Source organism: Lacerta agilis, chromosome 14 (genome assembly GCF_009819535.1).
Source record: "Lacerta agilis isolate rLacAgi1 chromosome 14, rLacAgi1.pri, whole genome shotgun sequence".
Lineage (NCBI taxonomy): Eukaryota > Metazoa > Chordata > Lepidosauria > Squamata > Lacertidae > Lacerta > Lacerta agilis.
In genome coordinates, this window is record NC_046325.1 from 4,165,268 (window position 1) to 4,183,855 (window position 18,588).

An 18,588-nucleotide genomic window follows, 5' to 3' on the forward strand; every position below is an offset into this window, starting at 1 on the left:
CATGAGTGTTGGCTAAGTGCTGGATCTCTTGAGGTTTTTTTTTTAATCCACCAGGCATTTTTTTAGTTTTTTAGTTCTCTGGTTCTTCTTTGAACCTCAGCCTTAGCGTTGGCATAGGTTTTTTTCTTAGTAGCTTGGTAATTCTGAAAGCAGGTGGGCCTTAAGAGTCGTTCGGAAGCAATCCTGTTTAATGGGATCTTGAAGGGCTTCAGTGTTCATTTTGCGCCTTAGTTTCCTTCCTTGAAGCCTGCGTTGAGGTATAATCTTGACACCCACCTTGGAGCATATTACAGTGGTACCTCGAGTGAAAGATGCTTCAGTTTACAGACTCCACCAATCCAGAAATAGTACCTCGGGTTAAGAACTTTGCTTCAGGATGAGAACAGAAATCGTGCTCTGGCAGTGCGGTGGCAGCGGGAGGCCCCATTAGCTAAAGTGGTACCTCAGGTTAAGAACAGTTTCAGGTTAAGAACGGACCTCCAGAACGAATTAAGTTCTTAACCTGAGGTACCACTGTAGTCGGTGATCTGTCCAGCAGTCGTCGGCACTCGTCATAGCCCTGGTAAGGAGCACATCACGGCGATCTTTAGCACGGACAATAACATAGTCTAAGAGGTGCCACGTGTCAGTGGTTTGACCGAGGATGCCTGAATGAAGTTTTAAATTATTTTTCTGTCGAAAGAGTGTGTTGGCAATAACAAGGTCCTCATTGTTGGCAAAATGTTCCAGTGGTCCAGCTCCATATACAGCACCTTCATAGTCTTGTGCTTTTGTTGGTTCCAGACATTTGGGAGGCAGAGGGACGTTTCTGAAGCACAGTACTCTAAGTGAGGAGAAACAGAGAGGCGGCTAATGCTTTGATTTTATAGGAAAAGGAGTTGACACAGCCTTTTCACCTCAGCTCTCCTGTGAAAAACCTCACCTTGCTCTTGTTCCAGACCCTCCAAGTGTTCCTATTTTCCAGGGGCATCCATCCCGGTTTCTGATTTGATCCAGGAATGTCCAACTTTTCCTTAAAGGTAAAAGTAAAGGTACCCATGACTGTCAGGCCCAGTCGTGGACAACTCTGGGGTTGCAGCGCTCATCTCGCTTTACAGGCTGAGGGAGCCGGCGTACAGCTTCCGGGTCATGTGGCAACATGCCTAAGCTGCTTCTGGCGAACCAGAGCAACGCACGGAAATGCTGTTTACCTTCCCGCTGGAGTGGTACCTATTTATCTACTTGCACTTTGACATGCTTTTGAACTGCTAGGTTGGCAGGAGCTGGGACTGAACAACGAGAGCTCACCCCGTTGCAGGGATTCAAACCACCGACCTTCTGATCTTCAAACCCTAGGCTCTGTGGACCACAGCGCCACCCGCGTCCTTAGGATGATCCTATTTTCATTGGAGAAACGTTGGAGGATATGGAGTTATCTGACCCACCGAGCTGTTTGAAGGCCCTAGGCTTATTATGTTTTTATATACTGTATATACTTGAGTATAAGCCTAGTTTTTTCAGCACATTTTTTTGTGCTGAAAAAGCTGCCCTCGGCTTATACTTGAGTGAGGTGGGAGGTGGGGGCGGCGAGAAAGAAGCTCTTTCTCTTCGCTCGTGCCACCACCCGCTCTCCCCAGTCAACCATTCCTTAAGAAGCGTACAAGAACAGCAGTTCTTTACTCTCCCCAGGCAGCTTGTTCCATTCCTGAACTGCTCGCATAAATGCAAACTTGGCAAAGGAGGAAGAGGAAGGAGCAGCCCAAAGGGTTGCTTTCGGGCTGCTCGTTCCTCCTCCTCCTCCACAGCGGCAAAGGTGAATCGGCTTATATTTGAGTCAATAAGCTTTCCCAGGTTTTTGTAGGAAAATTTGGTGCCTCGGTTTATATTTGGGTCGGCTTATACTCGGGTATATACGGTATGTTGGAAGCTGCCCAGAGTGGGTGGGGCAACCCAGTTAAGATGTGTGGGGTATAAATAGTAAAATTATCATTATGGAGCAGGATGTCCCTATTCTCATCAGAGAAATATTGGAGGTATGTTGTTCTTTATTTCTACCTGCAACACCTGCAGTCCTGGCTTGCCAGGAAGTCCCTCCTCCATCTCCAGGCTCTGTCTTCCAACTTCCGTTCAGGTCCGGCCATTGGTTCCAGGCCCAACAAATATGAGATCTCAACCTGCCCAACCCCAAACTGCAACTGGGAGCAAAAGGGGAAAAGGAAAAGAAAACCCACACCCACCCAAAACAATGGGATTTATTGAGGCAAAGTGGTTGCATCCTACTGGTCCTTCTTTGGGGAAATTCAGAGAGCCGTCTTTTCCCAAATTCAGACCCCTTCTGTTTCTGTCTCCAAGTGAGCTTCTCACACAAAGGGCTTTGCTTCGGGTACATTTCCTGTACAAAATGGCGGACTTGGGATGAGTCGGTGGTGGTGGTGTTATAAGAATTCTAAGGTCTCAAGCGTAGTACAGTGGTGCCCCGCTAGACGAAAATAATTCGTTCGGCAAAAATTTTCGTCTAGCGGGTTTTTCGTCTTGCGGAGCGGCAATGACAGCCGCGCTCCGCAAAACGAAAAAAAACGATTTTTTTTGTCTTGCGAGGCAGCTCCATAGACTTTTTCGTCTAGCGGGCAGCCTTCCGCTAGACGAATGCCTTCGTCTAGCGAGTTTTTCGTCTAGCGAGGCATTCGTCTAGCGGGGGCACCACTGTACAAATATTCATAAATGCACACATATCTAAATATACAAGACGTGTCTAAAATAGTACAGGAGAGCAATCCTGAGCCATTTTGACTCTCCCAGTGACCTCAATATTCCTCTGCAGTAAGGGAGGCAAATGGGGAAAGCCATCCCATTGTCTTTTGCTTGCAAATCCTGTCTGAAGGGCGTGTTTGTGTATGAATAGGGTTAGCCTGTGACCTGGACTCAGGAACTAAAGTATTAACCATCACAAAAGAATGGCCAGGCTGCCCAGGTAATGCAACCAGTGACCATTATCAGGTATCCTGGCAGACAGGATTTCTGCTGTAGATGCCGCCTTCTGTGATATATGCTTGATGTTTTGGGGGGTGGTCTTGGGCTACAGGGTGGGCAATTTCAAGAGTCTATATAAGGTATTGCGCACAATTCTTCTGGGTTCTCCTCCCTCCTGCATGTGGGGAGTGGGGGACCCTGTTGCAACAGTTCCTTGAATAAAGACCAGGCTTAGTAGCTGCTTTGCTTCTCAATATTCTCTAGTTGGCCTCTGTTATTTTCTCCTACTGATAGGGAACCCACTTAAGGACTCTATACGGGCTCTTGGATACCCCATAAGGGAAAAGGAGCAGTTTTTTATTACTAGCTGGCCCGCCACGCGTTGCTGTGGGGTTTTTTGCTTTTTAAAATTCTGACCCCGAAAGTATTCTGGAAGCTTCTGTTTTCATTCTTCCCTGTCCCTCTAGAGCAGGGGTCAGCAACCTTTTTCAGCTGTGGGCCGGTCCACTGTCCCTCAGACCATGTGAATGAACGAATTCCTATGCCCCACAAATAACCCAGAGATGCATTTTACGTAAAGAACACATTGGTCGGTGGTATTGATCACTTGAGACTGTGTGTGTCGACATGCGAAGCTGCAGCGGCCATTTTAGGTGAGGGCACTTGGGAAATTTTAAAATGCCTGTGAGTGTGCAGCGGCCATTTTAAGTGAGGGCACTGGGCACCTTATGGAGCCCTACTTGCGGGCCTTGCTGTGGGTTTTTTTTTACTGTAAAAGCGCACCCCCACACACAAAGACCCCCCCCTCCTCACAATTAACTGGCCCCATGCTCTACGCCATTAAAAAGAGCATTCTCCCCCACCCCAGTCCCAAAATTACGCACCCCAGCGACAAAATCCCCTCAGAGCCGGTCTTACTCAGTGCGACCTCTCAGGCAGCCTTGGGCTTATTTCGCTCCCCCCTCTCTTCCGGAACTGCCCTGCCTCCTGCTCCGTCTTTTTTCCACATTTCCACTAAGCAGTTTGTGTCAGAAAGTCCTTGGGTGCTTACAGGTGGTAGTTATAAAATGGTGGACGGGGCGTTATTTGTCGGCGCAGGTCTGATGACGTCAGCAGGCAATCTGCCTTTCTATTGGATGCTGTTGGAGTCTTCATTTCTTTTGCTGGTGAGGTATAATAGGCGTGCCACTCCCCCACCTTATCCTTTATTTTAGGCATGACAGGTGTGGTTTTTTTAAATTTTATTATGCCAGATCCTTCCTTGATGGTCAAGTTACGCCTTGTACTAATCTGATGCGCTTTGGTCCAGCAGTTATGGAGAACATCGATGTCCGCTGCGCACGCAATGGGAACATTTATATATATATATAGATAACAGCGGCTTTCGCTGCCCCGTGTTCCTGGACTGGCAATGGAGATGCCGCTTCCCTCCTCAGATGCCATTAGCAGCCCACTCCCAGAATCCTACCTAGATTCCCAGCATCCTCTGTTCAACCCACACCCCCTTCCCCACCAACCCTACAAGAGGAGGGGTCAGGTGCATTTCTGCTCCCCGATTCGAGCTCCTTCGCCGGGTCGCTCTGGGGCGCTCCAGTCCTCCCCTCCCTTGGGCATTTGACGGTGCCAGGCTGGTCCTGTGTTTGACAGGCCATCGCGCCCACAAACACCCCGATCCCTCCTCGCATTTGGGCCAGCGGGCTCCTGTGGGCACCCGGCCACATTCCAGCCGCCGACACCTTGGTGTTGGCCAGGCGGGGAGGCTGTGTGGTTTGGGGAGCCTCTGGCACACGGCAGAAAGGACGGAGCCGGAACGGAGCGGCCCCCACCGAGAAGTCAAATATTGACGGATTGAAAAGTTCAACCCTTACAAGCGGAGAGAATCAGTCATCCCTCCTGGAGGTCGGAGCGTGAAAGGAGGTTCTGGTGGGAACCTGTCTGAGAGCCGGGGGAAGCGAAAGGCCGCCTGGACATAAAGCAGGCAGGACAAAAGGAATGAAATGGGCCGAGGAGCCAAGAAAAGGGTTTATTCCCCCACCCCCACCCCCCAAAAAAGAAAAAAAAGGAGTATATATATCTGTGTGTCTCCCCTGCTCTGCGAATTGATTTAGCATCAGAAAGGTGCGCCAAATATCAAAGGCTCACATAAAGGTCATCGCCCACTTGGTCTCTGGCTGCTCGCCTTTGTTCATTATCCAACCCCTCTCCTAAAATTAGTCCCCCCCCCCAATGCTACAGGTTTGCATTTTCTGTAAAGTTAGATGTCAGCTGGAGGTTGACACAGAAGGTGTTTGGGCTTACCAACTCGCCCCTTCGGGGAAATGTTTCTAAACTGTTTCGAGCCCCTGCCGCCTACCCCCTTGGCTCTGCAAACATGTTTCCCAGTGCCCACCCTACGAAAATGGACGGCCATTTGTGTGACCCACGAAGGAAGGTGGCGACGCCGTAAAATCCAGAACAGTTGACGATTGTGTGTTTATTCAAATGCAATTAGTTTGATTAATTCAACAAAACGGATGGACTTGATCCAGTGATGCCAGCTTTTCAAAGTCACTTTGACCACCCCACCCACTTGCCTCTTAGCACCCCCCCCGGGAACCCCATTGTCCTTCCAGGGGGTGGTACCGCTGCGCCTTGGGGAGTCAATGAGTTAAACTCCCTACCCCCCTTTCTTCTTGTTCCACGTGGCAAACTACTGAGATACTTCTGACAGGGAATAAATTCACCCTTGTGTAGTTTTCCTTAAGGGTGCTGAGGGTTGTTCAGAGACCCCTATTGCCCTCCTCAAGCTACAATTCCCAGAGCGGTTTAAAAATCAAGCTGTAATCAGGAATTATGGACTGCCTCCCCAGTGCTGTCTCTCCAGATCTCTTCCTGCAGGCCTAGCTCCCCAACACCCAGATGTATCTCCCCGTGCCGGAAAGTCACCCCAGTGCCCCCCCGGCTTCCCGCATCTGCACCCCCCCCCATCCTCCTATTCCTCTTTAGTTGTTCTCACTTCTCTGAATCCTGCTACCCTCTCTGGGCAACAATTTTCTTTCTTTCTTTCTTTCTCCTCTCACTCCTCACACCTTCTTCTGTGCTCCCATCTCCCTCTTCTCACCCCTTCCGCCTCTTCCTCCTCCTCCTCCTCCTCCCCACACCCCAGCCTGGTCTCACCCCCCATTTATTCCCCCACACACACACGCCAAACATACACACACTCCCTCCTGCTCTATATTTAGCTCCCCATGGAAACACAAAGATAATTTGATTTAATTTTTCATTTTTTGCACCGATTGAGGAATCGGCATTTGCAAAGAGATTCAAAGGTGAGATAGGGCTCTGGATTTGTGGGCGGTGTGTGTGTGTGTGTGTAACGGAGGCTTAGGACCTCCTTTCTTTTCTGAAGCAAAACTACCCCCCCTTCTTCCATCATAGTAACACTTGTTCCGAGTTTGCTCTGATCTCTGGGTTTCAGTCCCCTTTCTCCTAAATTCAGAATTGGTTTGGGGCAGGACAGGGGCAGGGAAATAAATGCTATGTATTAAAAACAAAACAAACAAAACACAACAAAAACCCTGTTCCGCCTTTTGTCATTGTTCTAAGACGTGGCTCACAGATTAAATCTGGCACCAGGAGAAAAATCGCAAGACGTTCCGTTAGCATCTTTCAAAAATGGCAGGGGTCCAGAGGTTCAGGTTTGCCTCAAAAGGTGCTGCCTGCAGCCACCAGAGGGTGCCCTTCTGAGCATGGAAACAAGTAAGCAATGACTTGATCTTTGGACCACCAGAATCATAGAATTATTAAGTTGGAAGGGACCCCAATGGTCATCTAGTCCAACCCCCCTCAACGGTGCAGCAATCTCTATTATTATTATTATTATTATTATTATTACTACTACTACTACTACTACATTGGCTCCCAGTACGGTTCCGAGCACAATTCAAAGTGTTGGTGCTGACCTTTAAAGCCCTAAACGGACTTGGTCCTGTATACCTGAAGGAGTGTCTCCACCCCCATCATTCTGCCCGGACACTGAGGTCCAGCTCCGAGGGCCTTCTGGCAGTTCCTTCCCTGCGAGAAGTGAGCTTACAGGGAACCAGGGCCTTCTCGGTGGTGGTGCCCGCCCTGTGGAACGTCCTCCCATCAGATGTCAAAGAGAAAAACACTACCAGACTTTTAGACGACATCTGAAGGCAGCCCCTGTTTAGGGAAGCTTTTAATGTTTAATAGATTTTAATATTCTGTTGGAAGCCGCCCAGAGTGGCTGAGGAAACCCAGCCAGATGGGCGGGGTATAAATAATGAATTATATTATTATTATTATAAAGCACCCCGGCAGATGACCATTCAACCTTCTGGTAAAGACCTCCAAGGAAGGAGAGTCCACCACCTTCTGAGGGAGACCATCCCACTGTCGAACAGCTATTGCTGTCAGAAAGTTATTCAGTTACAGGTAGGTAGCCAGAAAAACATCTACTTCTGCTTCATTGACTACGCAAAAGCCTTTGACTGTGTCGACCACAGCAAACTATGGCAAGTTCTTAAAGAAATGGGGAGTGCCGGATCACCTCAGTCGTCTCCTGAGAAATCTCTATGTGGGACAAGAAGCTACAGTTAGAACGGATATGGAACAACTGATTGGTTCAAAATTGGGAAAGGAGTACACAAGGCTGTATATTGTCTCCCTGCTTATTTAACATATATGCAGAATTCATCATGCGAAAGGCTGGACTGGATGAATCCCAAACCGGAATTAAGATTGCCAGAAAAAATATCAACAACCTCAGATATGCTGATGATACTACCTGATGGCAGAAAGTGAGGAGGAATTAAAGAACCTTTTTAATGAGGGTGAAAGAGGAAAGTGCAAGATATGGTCTGAAGCTCAACATCAAAAAAACTAAGATCATGGCCACTGGTCCCATCACCTCCTGGCAAATAGAAGGGGAAGAAAGGGAGGCAGGGAGAGATTTCACTTTCTTGGGTTCCATGATCACTGCAGATGGTGACAGCAGTCACGAAATTAGAAGACACCTGCTTCTTGGGAGGAAAGCAATGACAAACCTAGACAGCATCTTAAAAAGCAAAGACACCACCTTGCCGACAAGGTCCGTATTGTTAAAGCTATGGTCTTCCCAGTAGTAATGTATGGAAGTGAGAGCTGGACCATCAAGAAGGCTGATCGCCGAAGAATTGATGCTTTTGAATTCTGGTGCTGGAGGAGACTCTTGAGAGTCCCATGGACTGCAAGAAGATCAAACCTATCCATTCTCAAAGAAATCAGCCCTGAATGCTCACTAGAAGGACAGATCCTGAAGTTGAGGCTCCAGTACTTTGGCCACCTCATGAGAAGAGAAGACTCCCTAGAAAAGACCCTGATGTTGGGAAAGATGGAGGGCACAAGGAGAAGGGGGCAACAGAGGATGAGATGGTTGGACAGTGTTCTCGAAGCTACTAACATGAGTTTGGCCAAACTGCGAGAGGTAGTGAAGGATAGGCGTGCCTGGCGTGCTCTGGTCCATGGGGTCACGAAGAGTCGGACACGACTGAATGACTGAACAACAGCCGTGTTGGTCTGTCATAGTCAAAACAAAATAAATAAAAAATTCCTTCCAGTAGCACCTTAGAGACCAACTAAGTTTGTTATTGGTATGAGCTTTCGTGTGAAGAAGTGTGCATGCACACGAAAGCTCATACCAAGAACAAACTTAGTTGGTCTCTAAGGTGCTACTGGAAGGAAAGTTATTCAGGTTGGACTAAATGGGCCATGGCTTCTCCCAAAAGGACAAGCCCACGGACACTCTAGTTTGCATCCCTTGCCCATTCACAACTAGCTGCCGCGAGACGTTCAAAACTTCACACACGAACACACAGGCTGACACACCCACCCACACACCCCGGACTGCTACGACCACTCACACTTTGAGCAATCCTGCTCCGAAATAAAAAGGCCAAGCAAAGTCACCAGGAGCAGCTAGAGTGGCATGAGAACCCAAGTACAGTGGTACCTTGGTTCTCAAACTTAATCCATTCCGGAGGTCCGTTCCAAAACCAAAGCGTGTTCCAAAACCAAGGCGCCCTTTCCCATAGAAAGTAATGCAAAACGGATTAATCCGTTCCAGACTTAAAAGCAACCCCTAAACAGCAATTTAACATGAGTTTTGCTATCTAACGAGACCATGGATCCACAAAATGAAAGCAAGAAACAATGTACTGGAGTCACACAATCAATCAATCAATCAATTAATCAGTAGCTGAACTGGGTCCCACACAGTCACACACACAAAAAGAGCTGCAAAACAAAAATGTAAAATCAATAGCAAAAACAGACAGGCTTCGGCGTAACACTCAAAACGGAAGTGTGGCACTCAAAACAGAGCATGTTCGGCTTTCGGAAAAAGTTCGCAAACCCGAACACTTACTTCCGGGTTTGCAATGTTTGGGTTCCAAGTTGTTTGAGTACCAAGGCGTTTGAGAACCAAGGTACCACTGTAGAGCCTGCCAGATCAGGCCCGTGGCATCCTGTTCTCATCCTGACCCACTGTCGAACAGCCCTGGCCCTCAGAAATTTCTTCCTAATGTTGAGTCAGAATCTCCTTTCTTGTCATTTGAACCCATCGGTTTGGGTCCTGCCCTCCTGAGCAGCGGAAAACGAGATGGCTCCCCCATCTCCTCTTTCCGGGCTAAACAGACCCGGCTGCCTCAACTGTTCCTCATCAGGCTTGGTTTCCAGACCCTTTCATCCTCATTTCAACTGGGCTTGCGCAGGAGAACTTCCCGGGATCCTGCTCTGTGCAGCTCATCTTTTTCCATCTTCAACTGCGCTGGCCTCACCGATGCCCGGCCTCAGCCGAAACAGCCAACATCTGTGTCCCCAAGCCGGCACCCCAAAACGGAGCAGCCTTTTCTGTTAGCCGCGCGTTAATATAATTGATTACCGCGAGACGGGCCTTATTTGCGGGGGCCATTTAGTTAATTACGCCTGGATGGGGGAAGCGCGCTTGCTAATTGCTGTTCTTGGACGGCGGCGCCAAACGGATGCAGGTGCAGCTACGGCTGGTTTGCGCCAGGCGGCTGAGAGAGTTGGGAGCCACAGAACGAAGCCCTGCTTCTCCTTCGCCTGCCCCCCCCCCCCGTTACGAATCAGGAGACCCTCTCCTCCAGGGAAAATCTAGGAAAGAAGCAGGCCCAGAGGAGGCAGCGGGGCTGGCGGATTTCAGTTGCTGCAAACTGCGTGAGGGAGTTCGAATCCTGATTGCAGGTTTCCCATTGGGGCAACTGATTTGGCCACTGTGAGAACAGGATGCTTGACTAGGTGGTCCATTGGCCTGATCCTGCAGGGCTCGACTTATGTTCTTAAGACTGTAAAGACACATCCAAGCTAGGGAGCCTTCCTGGTGTGGCTCTGGAAAAGGACTTTAATGGGACTGGGGAGCTCTGGGCTGCAATGTTGGTGCACAAGAGGTAGCACGGTGTATTTCAGAAGACATCTGAAGGCAGCCCTGTTTAGGGAAGTTTTTAATGTTTGATGCTTATTGTGTTTTAAATATCCTGTTGGAAGCCGCCCAGAGTGGCTGGGGAGCCTAGCCAGATGGGCGGGGTACAATTAATAAATTATTATTATATTATTATTATTATTATTATTATTAGGCCCAGAGGGGGAATGTGCAGGGCCTATGGAACTCCCTCCCACAGGAAGCAGTGACGGCTACCAACTTGGTCACCTTTAAAAGCGTATTAGACAAGCTCCTGGAGGAGAGGGCTGTTCATGGCTGGCAGCCACTGATGGCTGTGCTGTGCCTCCACCCTCAGAGGCAGCCATGCTTCCGGATACCAATTGCTGGAGGCCACATGAGGGGAGAGGGCTCCTGTGCTCGGATCCTGCTTTAGCACTTCCCACTGGGGTATTGCTGGGAGAATGGGATGCTGGCCAGGGCAGAGGCGGAGCTAGCTGCTCTGGCACCCGGGGGTGGGGCCATTGGGGCAGGGCGAGCCACCCATGGCAGGGCTGCTTCCTGGACAGGGGGTGGGGGCAGAGAGAGTTGAGAGTTGAGAGGAGAGTCGGGGCGAAGGGATGGCCAGGGGTTGGAGACAGGGGTGCCACCCTCCCTTGAGAAACAAGGGAAGCAGGTGACACCTGAATGTGAAGGGAGCCACCCCTCGTTTGTGACCCTCCTGCCGGCTTCCGTCACGAGCTCACCCATTCCAGAAGGAACCGGGAGCACCCACAAAGGAGGCAAAGTTTCGGGTTGGGCGGCACTGGGCTTGCTCTTGCACTGCCAAGACTTAGGGAGGGAGCAGCTTAATAACTGCTCTTGCCTCTCTGGCGTCCCAGAATCCTCCAGGGGAGCCTCTTTGGCGGCAGCGCCAAACTCATTTACCTCCCCTAAGCTGTTGCCTTGTGAAAGAGATCTGGGAGCACTTCCGAGAGCCAGTGTGGTGTAGTGGTTAAGAGCGGTAGACTCGTAATCTGGTGAACCGGGTTCGCGTCTCCACTCCCCCACATGCAGCTGCTGGGTGACCTTGGGCTAGTCACACTTCTCTGGAGTCTCTCAGCCCTACTCACCTCACAGAGTGTTTGTTTAGGGGGAGGAAGGGAAAAGGAGAATGTTAGCCGCTTTGAGACTACTTCGGGTAGTGAAAAGCGGGGATATCAAATCCAAACTCGTCTTCTTTCCTCCCTTCCCTCTTCCTTTTGACAGCTCGGGGGAGGCTTCCCCCTTCCCAGGAACCATCCCTGGAGTGGGGAGTGGGGAACAGTGCGCCACCCACCCGTGACTCCCAAGCCTCCCCCAAGCTTTCAAAACGAAGGGGGAAGGCCGCCAGTAAGGCAGCACAGCTCCGCCCCTTTCCCCGGCGGCTTGGGGTAGGCTTTGGGGTCGCGGGCAGGTGGCGCACCGAATGTCACCCCCTCAGTGACAACACCTGGGGCAGAACGCCGCCAACGCCCCCTTCCTACACTCCTGGGACAGAGTGGGCCATTGGCTTGATCCTGCTCTTATGCTGTTATGCCTACCGATGAAGCTGAGGGAAGCAGGACTACCCTCTCTGTTCTTCTCCCCTGGGGAAAGGAGCATAGGCCCACTGCTGGAGGGGTGGAAATCAATGGGCTTATTCCCCGGGACCTGGTGGTGCTTCCCTTGCTGGCCACAGATGCATCCTCCCTGTGGCAGTGAGCTTCTAAAATAATGCTCTGCAGTCTCGTGAGTGAGCATGCCTCGTCCCGTGTTTAAAGTTTGGCAGGTGGGCGTGCCGACCTGTTGGGACAGCTTTGTTGCTTCCATGTAGTTCTGGCCACTTTTTCCCGGACTCCTTAAACATGGCCTCGCTTAGGCTGAGCACAGCAGCTTCTGGGACTCAGCACCCGTGGCCCAGTCTGTTATCCCTTCTCGGCCGCAGCAGAGATTTGCCCCATGCTCTGAAACTTTTGCTGCCATCCCCCTGCTTTGCTTTGCTACTGCTCCCCACTGAAGATGGGGGGAGAAATGCCGGACCATCTCTGGTGGGATGACATTGGACGTACCCACTGGCAGATTTGCAGTAGCTGGCCTAACACCAGACTTCTGAGTGCGGGGATGGACTTTGGTAACAATGGCGTCCTGTGTAAGGACGAAATCTACCCCAATATTTCTTATTTTTACAATAATTCCTTTTGGTGCAGCTGCATTCTAATGGATCTTCTCAGTAGCTACTCATATAAATATAGGTTTTATTATATTATAATTTTGTGCCACCTCTGATAATAATAATAATAATAATAATAATAATAATAATAAATAATAATAATAATAAAACAATTATACCCTGCCCACTTGTTGCCCTGTGCAGGGGAACCACCCCCACAGCCCTGAATCTGGGGTGGGAGATTAAGTGGGGCAAATTGTTGGTTCGATGTGAAGGGAAGGTTGAGGTTTTGTTTATCTGCTAATTACTGGGTGGTTGAATATGCTAATGTTGTTTGCTACTGTTTACCGGGTCTGGTGTGCTGCTTTTGTTTTCCCGTAAGTTGTATTCTGTATGAAATGTTAATGTATTATATTATCCCCGCTTTTTCCGCTATGCTGTTATGCATGGGCCTATATTTTTCTTTAATGTAAGTTGCTTAGAGACCTGCGGGTTACAAGCGACTTATAAGGTGTGTTTTCCTTTCCTTTTATCATGGGCTGGACAGGGAGAGCCAAGTTCAAATCCTGACATGGTCATTTGTGAAGCTCAACCCTTCCTCTCCACCACTTTCTCTTCCCTTGCAGGTTTGTTGCCCGGATGAGGTGGGAGGGGCAAATACCAAAAGCCAATCAGAATAACTTCCTCTCAACTGGAACCTAGGTGCCAAGCAGAGGTTTTGGCCTACAACTCCCATCAGCCCCAGGCAGCCACGGCTTGATGGGAGTTGTAGTCCAAAACCCTCTAGCTCTGCACCAAGCATTACGGTCTCACTTTTCTAATGAGATCTCGGTCCAACCAGGGCATGTAGCAGCCAGGGTATAGTGTACTAATGGGCTGGACTCATTGCTCTGGCTAGTCTTAGCTTCTCCCCATAACGACACGCTGATCTCAGCTAATTTGCATAATATATGGAGAAGAATTTAGGCTCCCTTCGCCCAGCACCCATATTTATCATTTTGTTCAACGGGAGAGAAAAATCAGCTGTGATGACCTGCAGTTGCAGGGGGTTGGACTAGATGACCCTTGGGGTCTCCTCCGATGCAACAGTTTCATGAGTCCATGAAAAGTGTGTCTTGGCAAACAGGACGGTAATGTTTCTCCTGCCCACTTAACCAGATAGGCAACCCCAGAGATGAGAGAGAGAGAGGAGAGAGAGAGAGAGAGAGAGAGAGAGAACCATGGCCATTGTACTTTATTGATAAGGTGACATTGGCTAGTATTCAAGATGTCAATCCAACGAGTCTGGTTCTTGGTCCCAGTTGGGGTTCTCCCCTCTAGGCTTGGGCCCCCCACTCTTCTTGGCCATCATGACCTCGCTTACGCCCAGCAGTGTGACGGCTGTCTGGGTCGCAAGCATGATGCCTCGGTACTTCACCAAAACCGGGTCGAACAGCCCTTCCTTGGCAGCATCAATGGTGCCCGCCTCATCACTCGTCATCCTTAGGCCTGTGTTCTGGGTGCCCAGCTGGTGTTGCACCTCTATCTTGGCCATCACCTCGTTGACCGGCAGGCCTGCGTTTTCCGCCAGGGTAGCGGGAGGGTCTTCAGGGCCTGGGAGAACTCCAAGATGCCATACTGCTCGGATCCGGGGAAGTACATCCCCAAGGTGCTGAGCCTCACCGACAGCGCCATCTCGGTGGCCCCGGCACCAGGCAGCAGCCGTGCGTCGCTGCCCAAGACCTTGTAGACGTTGATGCCATCGTGGATGGCCTCTTCCACACAGTCTAGCATCTCCAGTGGTGGCCCCTCTGAGCACGATGGTGACCACAGGGCAAGCGATGCCGTCTTGGCTGAAGACGACCCACGCTGGTGCTGCCAATCTCGCTCATGTAGACGCGGCGGCAGTGGCCCAGCTCCTCGGGCGCCGGCGGAGCCACGGTCAGCAGCAGAGTGGCCCCCACCGCCTTGCACAGGCGCTGTAGCTCCACCCGGGAGTGCAGCCGGACGACCATCAGACGGTACCGGTTGGCGTAGAAGAGCGCCATGTCGTGTACCTTTCCCCCGGCCACCCACCACGGTGACGCCGGCTCTGGCGAGGTCCAGGATTCGCTGCTCGATGATGCTCTCTTCGCTTTTGCTGAAGACCCTCATGTCTGACGCGCTGCTGAAGACGGCGGTGCTCTTTGCCTCGAAACCGGACGGGCCGAAGCAGCAGGAGTAGGCCGCGATCCGGGCCCTCTCCACGCGCCGGACGATCCCTTCGGCCTCCGCGCAGACGACCACCCCTTCCACCACGCTGGAGTCGGCCACCCCGCCGCCCAGGATCTTGCAGACGCGGATGAGGTCCGTGTTGAAGGCCGCGCGGTCTGGCGGCAACACCAGGATGCAGGCCTTGGCCACCAGCCTGGCCAAGGTTTTCTGGTGGCCGAAGACCTTGCTGCCCACGGCGCCTGCAGGACCCACAGCACCTCTTCGACGTCACGCGGGTTCTTCAGGACGTAGCAGGACAGGCCGGGGAGCAAGCGCAGGACCTCCTTGCAGGCCATCTCATAGCCGGCCCGGATGTGGACCACCGGCAGCCCCGAGTGCAGGAGCTTCTCGGCGTTCTCAAGAGCGCCCCAGCCAGGAGGATGACAAAATTGGTCCCGTCCCCCGTCTCCACGTCCTGTGTCTCGGCCGCGGTGCGGAGCAGGCAGGCCACGGGGTTCTCCAGCTCCAGCTCCCGGAGGATGGTGGCGGCATGGGAGGTGTGGAAGTTCTTGCCGAGGTGGTTGACCACCAGCTTGTTGCGGCCCAGGGGGCCGTAGCAGGTGCGCAAGGAGCGCACCAAGGCTTTGCAGGCTGTCAGGTTGCTGAAGAGGGTTTCCTGCAGGCCGCTGAAGTACTTCATGCCCGCTTTGAGCATCTGGGGCAGCCCGGGGGCTTGGGGTACGTGGGCAGCCATCACCTGTGGAGGGAGAGGCACAGGGTGTTTGGAAAGCCCACCTGGCAGCGAGAAAACGCCATCGCCAGTCCCTGGCAGGATTTAGGGATGTGGGGAAGCAGCCACGGCAGCCATTTTGTAAATACAAGGCCGTCCTGCCTCCCTTCTCCTCCCTCCACCCTTTCTCCCCCGCTGTCCCTGCACTTCTCGCTTGCAACAGCCTCCCAAAATCCTCATGAAGATTCTTCAACGTTTTAGTGAAAATTTATCCGAAGAGGCCCATTTTTCTATACGGATTCCTCTAACGCACCTGTTGTCGCAAAGCCATTTCCCCAGATATAATGAAGTTTTGTGTGGAATGTTTTTTCTAACATACCCATTTTTACAAGCACTTTCCCCTAATACAGTATACCGGATTTTCCCAAACAGAATGCATTCTCGTATGCCTTTTTCACTCACCTGTGCATTTACAGTGGTACCTTGGTTCTCAAACGCCTTGGTTCCCAAACGCCTTGGTTCTCAAACGCTGAGAACCCGGAAGTAAGTGTTCCGGTTTCCTAACGTTTTTCAGAAGCTGAACATTCAATGCGGCTGTCGGCTATTGTTTCTGGGGCGCCTGCACCAATCAGAAGCTGCGCCTTGGTTTTCGAACATTTCGGAAGTCAAATGGACTTCCAGAATGGATTAAGTTTGGCACTTTTGTTTTTGCTACTTGTTTTGTGTTTTTGTTTTTTAAGGCTTTTTCGGTTAATTTGTTTTTGTGACTATGTGGAACCCAGTTCAGCCACTGATTGATCGATTGCGCGACTGCGGAAACGGATAAAATCCCCGCATCCAAACAATGACTACCATCAGTGCAGTTATGAAAAAAAATTTACATTTTTTTATCATCTACAATACTGTCTTATTTATTTTATAGTACAGTACATTGATTATTGCTTTCATTTTATGGATCCATGGTCTCGTTAGTCAAAACAAAATAAAATAAAAAAATCTTTCCAGTAGCACCTTAGAGACCAACTAAGTTTGTTCTTGGTATGAGCTTTCGTGTGCATGCACACTTCTTCAGATACACACGAAAGCTCATACCAAAAACACTTCTTCAGATGCACACGAAAGCTCATACCAAGAACAAACTTAGTTGGTCTCTAAGATGCTACTGGACATAATTTTTTATTTTATTTTGTTTTTATTTACTATGCAAGACCAACACGGCTACCCACCTGTAACTGGAACTATGTCGTTAGATAGTAATATTCATGTCAAATGGCTGTTTTAGGGGTTGTTTTTTAAAAGTCTGGAATGGATTAATCCATTTTGCATTACTTTCTATGGGAAAGCGAGCCTTGGTTTTGGAACGCTTTGGTTTTGGAGCGGACTTCCGGAACGGATTAAGTCTGAGAACCAAGGTGCCATATATGGATACAGTACTTTGCTCTAGCATATGAATTTTTGAATGCCTTATGTGTCTGGAGAAATAAACGGTACAATCCAAGAAGTGCGCATTGTGAAGGACGGCTTGTGTTTTGGTTCGTGTGTCATTTCGGGAAAAGCAAACAAAGTAAATATGCCTTTTTAATGCAAAGTGGATCAAATTTATCCCCCTGCCCCTGTTATGGCTCCTGGGAACCCTGTGGTGCGATGTCCCCTCTTTTCCCCTTCACATCTTGCAGAAGAACCCACCTTTTCCATGAGCCCCTAAACACCACCACTTTATTCCCATGCCTTCCTGAAACGGAGCCTAAGAATGTATATTACCAGTTAGCTCAAAGTCTTTACCTGCTGTTTTCTTTTTGTGTCTGTTTATACAGACTGCCTTGAAATCTAGCACGATGGAAGGTTTTTAATGAATAAAACGCATCTGTGTCGCCAGGGGTGGACTTTGGTACTGTGGCACCCTGCGCGAGGCCAAAATTGGGCGCCCCCAAATGGATCTCCTCAGTTATGGATCTTCTCAATTTGGCGCCCCATCAGCTCGGCGCCCTGCGTGGGGGAACCACCATAAATCTGGTGCCAGTGTCACTGTAATACTTGCAGATTCGTCCTGTTTATGCCTGCCTGCATTCCCTTCCCCTTCCTCTGCTCCTTTGGGTTATTTGTCGTACTGTAGGCCCCTTGCGGGCAGGGACCTGCCTGCTTAATTTCTGGCAACAGCACGCTTTCCACAGGTGCCACAATATAGATTAAGATGTGTGTGTCTTATACCAGCCATCCAAAATTGCTAAGAATATGACTGTGCCAAGCCTCAAGTTTAATTCACATGGGCTGCTTTCCCATAAAGGAAAAGAAGAGGAGGAGGAGGAGGAGGAGGAGGAGGAGGAGGAGGAAGAAGAAGAAGAAGAAGAAGAAGAAGAAGAAGAAGAAGAAGAAGAAGAAGAAGAAGAAGAAGAAGATGATTTTGGATTTGATATCCCGCTTTATCACTACCCGAAGGAGTCTCAAAGCGGCTAACATTCTCCTTTCCCTTCTTCCCCCACAACAAACATTCTGTGAGGTGAGTGGGGCTGAGACACTCCAGAGAAGTGTGAGTAGCCCAAGGTCACCCAGCAGCTGCATGTGGAGGAGCGGGAAGCGAACCCTGTTCACCAGATTACGAGTTCATCACTCTTAACCACTACACCACACTGGCTAATTCCTCCCCCCGCTTCTCTCTAAGGACTTGGGGCCTGAAAACCACACCCCTTCACTTGCCCCTACAACATTTTGCCCGTGCATCAAGAGGCAACCTACTGGAGCAAGGCGAGAAGAGACGTCCGGAGATTGCCAGGGAGCTCCGAGATGCCAAGACTCAGCTGGCAGAATCAGCCGTTTAACGGCTGCTTCTGGGGTGGGAGGTCGAGGGGGGTGATGTCACAGTGGCACATTCCAGCGGGCACAGAGCACCTTCCTGTGAGGCCATGTGGCGACCCAGGCGCAAAGTGACCTCCCTTGTGCACTGTCCCTGCCGACTGCCAGCCCAGCTTCTGATGCACGAAGCACGACTCTGCTGGGGCAGACTGCCAATGGGAGAGAGGCAAAGGTGTGAAGGCGCTCGTATCTATTGATGTCACAAGCTGCAGAGTTGTCCCAAGACGTTTCTGCACCTGAGCCGGGGGGGGGGGGAGGAAGAAAACCAGTACCTTTTATCAT

At 50.4% G+C, this 18,588-nt stretch overlaps 1 protein-coding gene across 1 annotated transcript; it reads right to left on the bottom strand.

The window, feature by feature from the left end:
• Nucleotides 1-13,824: 13,824 nt before the first annotated feature.
• LOC117058869 (T-complex protein 1 subunit theta-like) lies at nucleotides 13,825-18,361 on the bottom strand. Its single transcript, XM_033170283.1, is given in 7 exon segments — nucleotides 13,825-14,129; nucleotides 14,132-14,330; nucleotides 14,332-14,364; nucleotides 14,367-14,687; nucleotides 14,690-15,150; nucleotides 15,153-15,483; nucleotides 18,190-18,361. Coding segments are annotated over 6 exon segments (1,647 nt in total). The 5' UTR covers nucleotides 15,481-15,483; nucleotides 18,190-18,361.
• Nucleotides 18,362-18,588: the final 227 nt, after the last annotated feature.